Source organism: Azolla caroliniana, unplaced genomic scaffold (assembly GCF_043228905.1).
Source record: "Azolla caroliniana isolate FFs.n. ecotype wild unplaced genomic scaffold, voAzoCaro1.0.p SCAF_18, whole genome shotgun sequence".
NCBI lineage: Eukaryota > Viridiplantae > Streptophyta > Polypodiopsida > Salviniales > Salviniaceae > Azolla > Azolla caroliniana.
In genome coordinates, this window is record NW_028230453.1 from 1,990,201 (window position 1) to 1,998,977 (window position 8,777).

The window sequence follows — 8,777 nt, forward strand, 5'->3', positions numbered from 1 at the left end:
ATCATGAGTGACATGGACACACATTATAATAGCCACGAACAAGGACATGGACATGTACACACATTCATAGATTGACATATTCGCATTCGTGGGGCCTCCCCCACGAATACCAACGAATACGCATAAGAATACATGTTCAAGTATTCGTTAACTTTTTTTCCCTTTTTTTTTTTTGAAAAAATGTATTCGACGAGTAGCGAATAGGGAAGAGCTTTGTAGGGAATAGTTGAAATAAGGAACAACATCAAACATCGGCTCCTTGAAATTTAGGGTTTACCTACGTCCTTTCCTCCTCTTGCGTAAGACATACGTGAGACCTCTTTCGACATATTGCTTCCTGAAAATTAGGGTTTGGGCAAAACTCGATAAGTCTCCCTTCTCATCTTAGTTGTCCAATAATCCATGATTTATTCATGCAATCATCGTAGGATTATTCAATCATAATTAGATTTTAAGTAGAGGTAGGTTTAATGAACATTTTGGATCAAAACATCTCTAAAAATTATTCCATGAAAATTAAGGTTTTGCCAAAACTCGTTATGTCTCTCTTCTTATCTCAATGTTGCCCAATCTTCCATGATTTATTCATGCTAGCATTGTAGGATCATCCAATCATAATTAGATTTTCATTAGAGGTAGGATTAATGAAGATTTTGGATGAAAAAGTCTCTTAAAATTATTCCCTCAAAATTAGGGTTTTGCCAAAGCTTGTTAAGTCTCTCTTCTCATCTCAATGTTGTCCAATCTTCTATGATTTATTCATGCTAGTATTGTCGGATTATCCAATCATAATTAGATTTTAATTAGAGGTAGGACTAATGAAGATTTTGGATAAGAAAGTCTCTTAAAATTATTCCCTGAAAATTAGGGTTTTGCCAAAGCTCATTAAGTCTCTCTTCTCATCTCAATGTTGTCCAATCTTCCATGATTTATTCATGCTATCATTGTAGGATTATCCGATCATAATAGATTTGAATTAGAGGTAGGATTAATGAAGATTTTGGATAAGAAAGGTTATAATTCATTTTTAGGTATCAAATTAATCTCTTTCAAGATCAACTGAAGGTTAATTTACTAAATGGTGAAGCAAAAGAGCTTCGAATGGAATCATGTGACCGTTTTGAGAAAACATGATAAAGGTATGCCTATTGTTCAATGCGAACATTGTCACCATGTATTTGTTGGTGGACCCTTTCGAATTAGAGCTCACTTGTTAGGCTTGAAAGGTTTAGGTGTTGACAAATGCCGTCAAATCAATGTTGTTATAAAAGCTGAAATACAAAAAATGGTATCTGGTTGTGTAAATGTTGACATGAATGGTGAGTCATCAATGGAATGCAATGCTGAAAACTGTAGCACAAATGTTGATGTGAATGTGGAATCAACATCTATCAATGAAATGCCTTCATCATCTTTTGGTAATGCATCAACAAGTAAAAAGATGAAAGTAGACAATGTTGAACCTTTGAAAGTGTTATGACAAAAGCAACTTGATAAAAATGTCGATGAAGCAATCAGGAGGTTCTTTTTTGTAGAGGATATACCGGATGTAAAAGTGGGAAGTACATATTTTCGTGAATTAATAAAAGCTATGGCACTTGTTGGGTCTTCTTATAAGCCACCATCTCCTAATCAATTGCGCAAAAGGCACTTGAATGAAGAGGTGAAATATGTTGAAAATGAGATTATGCAAATTAGAGAAAAATGGAAAACTATTGGATGCACTATTGCGAGCGATGGTTGGTTAGATACCAAGAATAGAGCTATAATTAATGTCATGGCTACTTCTACATATGGCATTGTGTTTCTGAAATCAGTTGACACTAGTGGAGAATATAAATTGGGAGAGTATATCTTTAAGATTTTAAAGGATGTAATTCTTGATATTGGCCCATCAAATGTTGTGCAAGTTTTGTATGGACAATGCAACTAATTGTGTAGTAGCTGGGAGGATGATAGAGAAAGAGTGGCCCATGATCTTTTTTTACCAAATGCACATGTCATTGCATCTATTTGTTGTTTGAAGATATTGGAAAATGTGTTTGGGTTTGATGTTTTGAAATTAGCTACAAAGGTAATCGTGTTTATTACAAGAAAACAATATTCTTTGGCAATGTTTCGTAAGTTTAGTGAGAAAGAATTGTTAAAGCCTTCCACTACTAGATTTGCCTAAAGTTTTATCATGTTGTCAAACTTATTGGATGACAGAGTCAAAGGTGGATTAAGAAGAATGGTCGTTAGTGAACAATGGTGTCAATGGAAAGGAGAAGAAATAATTTCAATTATACTTGATGCTTCTTTTTGGGCAAATATAAATAAGATAGTAAAGATATGCAAGCCAATCCTAAAAGTTCTTAGATTGGCGGATAGAGAAGGTGCAACCATGGGTTTAATTTATGAATGTACTCATCGTATGATAGAAGAAATAAACCACATTGAAGATGTAGATCATTTATTGCTTGATGAAATTCGGGGAATATGTATGCAAAGATGGACAATGCTACATTCACCATTGCATGCAACTGGCTTTATTTTGCATCCAATTTGGAGAGAAAAAATTCAAGATATTGATGAGAAGCTCAAAACAAGTTGGATGGAAACTATTATGCGGTATACTAATGGTGATATACCTTTATGTGGTGTTTTACTAGATGAATTCTATGCTTATAGAACTCAACAAAAGAGTTCATTTTAGGTTCCTATGGCAAATGATCCAACTAGAATGCATGATGCAATTAAGTGGTGGGAAACATTTGGAGCAAGCACTCCAAACTTAAAAAGGCTTGCAGTTCATGTGCTTTCTCAAGGTTCATGTGCATCTTCTTGTGAAAGAAATTGGAGTACATTCTCATCGATACATACAAAAAGAAGAAATAGATTGACTCATGCTCATGTTGAGAAATTGGTTTACATACATACAAAACATTGTCTCATTAGAAGAATAAGGGAAAGGGGATTATGCCTAATTGAAGCAACATTAGATAAGATCAACAAAGAAGAAGAAGATGAGAGACTTTTGAGAATGCAAAATCAAGCTATTGATGAAAATGAAGCTCATAAGGACATTAGTGATGAGCTTGAACATACAGAAGATGAATGTGATAGTGCATAGACTCTTAAATTTCGAAGCATTACTTCGAAGTTAGAACCTAGAACTTAAAATATAATGGTTCATAATTGCGTTAATTAAAACATTTCTTTCTTATGTTAGTGTGATTTTGAAGACCTTCCATTTTTCTATTAATTGGTGATTATTATGTAAATTTATTTTCCATAAACGAATGGTTTTATAATATTATTGGAGCCATTTTATATTCTCGAATACTACGAATATTGCGGATGTAGAATACCATGCATATCACGCATGGGTCAATCTACGCACACATTATAGTAGACCCGGACACGAACACAAACACATACACACAAGATAGTAGACGTGGACACGAATGCGATCGTGAGTGCCAGCGTCATCCGGCCGGGCTGTTGAACAGCTGGATGCAATAAAAAATTTCCGACACAAAACAATTTTATTTGCAAAATAGCAAAAAAAAGAAAAAAGAAAAGAAAATGGTCAAAAACAGGAGCAAATTTCTATTTTATTAATTTAAAAATTGGAAATTAATTAACAGAATCATCTGCTTCTCCTACTCTGTTTCTCTCCACATTCACATACATACATGGAAGAAGCCCAGGACTTAACCCTAACCCTAACCCTAACCCTAATTCTACCGGAAGAGTAACCTTCTCTTCACTCTGAGCTACCTCAGAGCTGAAAACCCCACACCCAATCTTCGCTATTATTTTCTGTATCACAGAAGAAACCCTTCAACCCTCAACTCTAAATCCTGTTAGGTCTTCTCCTCTTTCCGAGCTAGCTCAGAGCTGAAGGCCCAAACCCTATTATCGGCATTACTTTCTCTATCACCGAAGAAACCCCTCAACCTTAAATCCAGCTTCAGTTCAGCCCTAGGAAAGAGGAATCCCTGACCAAACCCTGAATTCAACAGCTCATTGAAGCAATGGAGCCTCACCTGTTCCATCTCTTCTTTTTCTTCGCTCTATTCTTGCAGAGGAGCGTTGCACATTCCATTACGTATCCTCCACTCTATGATCTTCTCATGTCTGACGGTATAGAGAAATTCCAGAGTTCTTCTCATCAGCATGGAAGCAATCTTCTTTCTCAAGATTTGGCAGCCCGGCGCAACCTCGCAGGAGAGAATTCTACTTGGCAAACTCTCTCAGGTAAAGAAAGAAGAATAGAAGCTCCGAGCTTTCCATAGTTCTCTGTCTCCCGCTCATCCTTCACAATTCCGTGTTTTTTCTTCACTGTCTTGCATACACAGAAGAATGGGAAGTTTTTCCTGTAAGAACTGCCACTCTGTGTTTAATTTTTTAATTTTTAATGATTATGCTAGGTATACATGTACACCCTAGAGAAATAATTCCATCTCTGTTCTTACTCAGAAGGTATTCTATCATTAATCTTCATTGTAAACAATTGACGTCAATGTCAAGAATACTCTTGCACTACTAAAAGAATATGCAGAAACACACCTATACTACAACCAGCAATGATGCAAAACTTACTCTTATCATGTTAATATAGACTCAGCAAATATGTTAATGCGAAGATTCTAGGTTATTACTCTAGCTATGGTGTCTGTTAAAGGCACATACAAAATAGAGCAAATGTGACTAACAAGATTATTTTGTGGATTCTTTCAAGGTTCACCTCCCCTTGTTGTATCACGTGGAGACAATGGGATTATACCAGATCAAACATACATTGCTTATATACTTGCAAAGGAAATTGGCCTATCCAGTTCAAGTGCTTTTTTATGCGATGTACAGATAACCAAGGATAATGTCCTGATATGCCGCACGGGATTGAATCTAGGTCGCAGCACCACTATCAACAAGACATTCCCAAATTTACATACCCAGCTTGATGTCAATGGACAAACTGTGTCTGGATTCTTCTCCATTAACATCACCTATGATCAAGTTGCAAATAACATATCAGGTACAATTTCCTCTCTATTTGCATTCATTTACAACCTTGGTTGAATCGAATATGTAAAGCATAGTAAGTTTCATAATGTAACACATTTGTTCCGATCACAGAAGATGTTAACCGAAGGCTTTGAATCATGTAATTAAATATCCCAATCTTTAATGCTGATTAAACAAGATGTTAACACAATGCTTACTTGTTGACATGCCAGCCATACAAGCAAATACTGCACGACCATCACCTCGTCAATTCCCGATCTTTACCCCTTATGCAGCATACAACCGTACTAGTGGGCCATTGTGGATAAGTGTCGAGGTTATACTCTAGTTCTTCAATAAATGATACATTGCATCATGGATAATTATATTTATATACATGAATATGACATATTTATATATGTGTATATATATGTACATGCACATGTATATGACATATTTATATATGTGTGTGTATGTGTTGTATGAGGATCTCATACCTGTTTGCCCTTTGTCCAGTATCCAACCTTTTATTCGCAGAACAACTTTGATGTGGGAAGCGCCATAGCTGAACAGCTATTGGGTACCCCTATTGCTTACCTCTCCTCACCAGAGGTTGGGTTTTTGAAGGATGTGCAAAATAATTTAACGAATTCCACCATGTTTATACTCAAGTTCCGGACCAAGGATGAGATAGAGCCGAGTACAAATCAGACTTACAGGTCTCTATTAAACAATCTTACAACCATTTCAGCCTTTGCCTCAGGGATCTTAGTTCCCAAAGACTATATCTGGTCAGTGAACAATGATTCTGGCTATTTGGTATCGGACAGTGGACTGATTTCTAAAGCTCACAATGCAAATCTGGCTATATTTGCCTATGATTTTGTCAATGAACTGTTTCAACCACCCATCTATAACTATAGCTTCAATCCTGTTCTCCAATACCTCCAATATGCACCCTCAACAGGCCCCAATGTGGATGGATTTTTCACAGATTTTCCAATTACTGCATCAAAGGCCCTAGGTAAATAAAATGGCGCAGTTCCACTTAAAATTTCCTGATTCATGATTCTGGAAGCAGAAAAGGTACTAAAATCACTTGAATTGTTTTAATGCAGCATGCTATAGGAGTATCCCATCTGTGAATCAAACAGGTAAAAAGGAAAAGATGGTTATTAGAGTGAAATTATTTGTGTTTGATGAAAGGCAAAACATCAAAATAACCTGAATTTGTTGGATATTTATTATGGAGAAGAATGCTTTTCTTGCTATAATGTAACATTACTAATTTGTTTAACACAGGAAAGCAGCCCCTGATCATTTCTCACAGTGGGGCTAGTGGTGATTATCCTGGTTGTACAAGGCTCGCATATGATGGTGCAGTGAAAGGGGGGGCTAACTTTATTGATTGCCCTATACAGATGACTCAGGATGGAGTGCCCATATGTAGGGGATCCCCTAATCTGCTGAGTAATACTGATATTGCAGCAAATAGTGATCTTTCTAGTCGTGTTTCTTCTATTCCGCAGTTGAAGCCCCCAAAGGGTGTTTACACGTTCAACTTAACAATGACGGAAATTCAAAGCTTGAAAGGTATTATGCATGTGGATTGTTTATATTCTGAATGCATGGAGATTATTTATATCCTGAATCACAATTTGAAAGCACTGCCTTTATTCACATTACGATGATAACAAATTACAATCCTCTTGTTCATGACAGCAACGATGGATAATTCTGATTTCGAAGGATTTCCTGTGCAACAGAATACCGGGTATGATAGGCAACAAGGCATCTTAACGTTTGCACAGTTTCTAGATTATGCCAAAAATAAAAGTGTCAACATCCTTGTTGACATACAGGTATCCGTTTATTTATAATGTTCTCTTCTTTGATTGAGAGATGAAAATCCTCTATCAATTGAAGATTTGAAGCATTACATGGCCTCATGCATTTGTTCTCACTGAAATGGATATTGATTGTTTGAAACAGAATGGTTATTTTCTGGAAACACAAGTTGGTATCAATGTCATTGGAAAAGTACTTTCAGTTCTGTCTGATGCAGGGCTAAATTCGGACAGAATTGTGATCCAATCTGAAGATAGTGCTGTTCTTAAGCGTATTAGTCAGACCAATAACTACACATTGGCGTATAGGGTTGTCGAAACTAATGTCACAATCAATGAAGTTGTAGTCACAGAAATCAAGGCCCTTGCTACCTATGCGACATTGCCAAGAGCATTAATTCAACCAACATTTAATGCTTTTCTTGTGAATAATAGTCTTGTGGTGGAGCAATTCCATGCACAGAACGTGAGTGTTTTTGTTTCCTACCTCAGAAATATATTTATCACTTTACCGAATGACTATGAGTCTGATCCTACTGCGGAGATTGATACTATGGTTCAAATTTTCAAAGTAGATGGTCTAATAACCACATCTCCGGCTACAGCAAAAGCTTATTTGAGTAAGCCAACCCCCCTCCATCTCTCTCTTTTCAATTGGAAGATGAAATGTATATGTACATACTCCTCACCTATATATGTAACAGGTATATCTCAACATATTCACCTATAAATATGCGTGTATGTATTTTGTTATACGTAAACATACATATTACATACACAACCAAAAGCCATGAACAACAAAAACCGTCTGAATGTGCTTATGTGTTCTCTGAATGTACAAAAGCCAAGAACTTTTGATTTCTGAAGGCATTGATGCAGTCATGTGCACATATATGTCTTTATGCATATTTATTCTCTGTATATACACATGTATGATGTATGTATTTGTAATGCTCCGAATGTACATGTTTGTATGCGAATGTATATATACTTGTACATATATAAATGTGTGCGCGCGCGTGTTGCATATATGTGCACATGACTGCATCAATGGCTTCAGAAATCCAAAGTTCTTGGCTTTTGTACATTCAGAGAATACATAAGCACATTCAGACGGTTTTTGTTGTTCATGGCATACGTAAACATACATATTACATACACAACCAAAAGCCATAAACAACAAAAACTGCCTGAATGTGCTTATGTATTCTCTGAATGAACAAAAGCCAAGAACTTTGGATTTCTGAAGACATTGATGCAGTCATTTGCACATATATGTCTTTATGCATATGTATTCTCTGTACATACACATGTATGATGTATGTATTTGTAATGCTCCGAATGTACATGTTTGTATGCGAATGTATATATACTTGTACATATATAAATGTGCGCGCGCGTGTTGCATGTATATATTATGTATTATACAATGTATACATATGTATGGGTGTGGGGAGGGTTTGTTCTGTTTGTTTTAACATTTGAGTCATATACCATAGATTTACTGAGATGTAATTGTTTCAGGCAATGGTTGTTTGAACGAGGAGACAGAGATAGGAGGGTTAGGTTATGCATCTCCTACTATCGTCCCTGGTGGGTACTTGATTGATTATACTCCAGGACTTGGACCCATCCTTGATGTTGACAAAAATGAAACGACATTACCACTTTCAGTTAGCCCGAGCCCAAGCCCGAGCCTGAGTGTGAGCCCTGGTTCAACCACGAGTCCGAACCCTAGTACTACTGCAAATGGTGCCACTTGCAGATATTCCCATATCGCTAACTTCTTGCAACTCATCATCGCTATCATTGCTTTTCAATACCTTATGCATTGATTCTGATGAAGACAATAACATTCGTCATTTCATAATATTGACACAACCCTGTTATTTGTAGCAATATGCAAATTCAATGTATTTGTTTTTCTGGCGATGTGTA

The 8,777-nt window shown here is 36.3% G+C and overlaps 1 protein-coding gene across 3 annotated transcripts; it reads left to right on the forward strand.

Annotated features, from left to right (window-relative positions):
- The first annotated feature begins 3,695 nt into the window (after positions 1-3,695).
- On the forward strand, positions 3,696-8,771 carry LOC147852031 (glycerophosphodiester phosphodiesterase GDPDL7-like). 3 transcript variants are annotated; one of them, XM_087334253.1, is made up of 9 exons: positions 3,696-4,242; positions 4,727-5,023; positions 5,226-5,329; positions 5,509-6,016; positions 6,111-6,146; positions 6,295-6,585; positions 6,715-6,854; positions 6,985-7,459; positions 8,364-8,771. In XM_087334253.1, the coding sequence occupies exons 1-9, from the start codon at positions 4,020-4,022 to the stop codon at positions 8,672-8,674; spliced, it is 2,385 nt and encodes a 794-aa protein (XP_087190379.1). In that variant the 5' UTR covers positions 3,696-4,019; the 3' UTR covers positions 8,675-8,771. The 3 variants fall into 3 exon arrangements, with proteins under 3 accessions (XP_087190379.1, XP_087190380.1, XP_087190381.1); XM_087334254.1 differs by having other exon boundaries at positions 6,111-6,136; positions 6,291-6,585; XM_087334255.1 differs by lacking the exon at positions 6,111-6,146.
- The last annotated feature ends 6 nt before the right edge of the window (positions 8,772-8,777 follow it).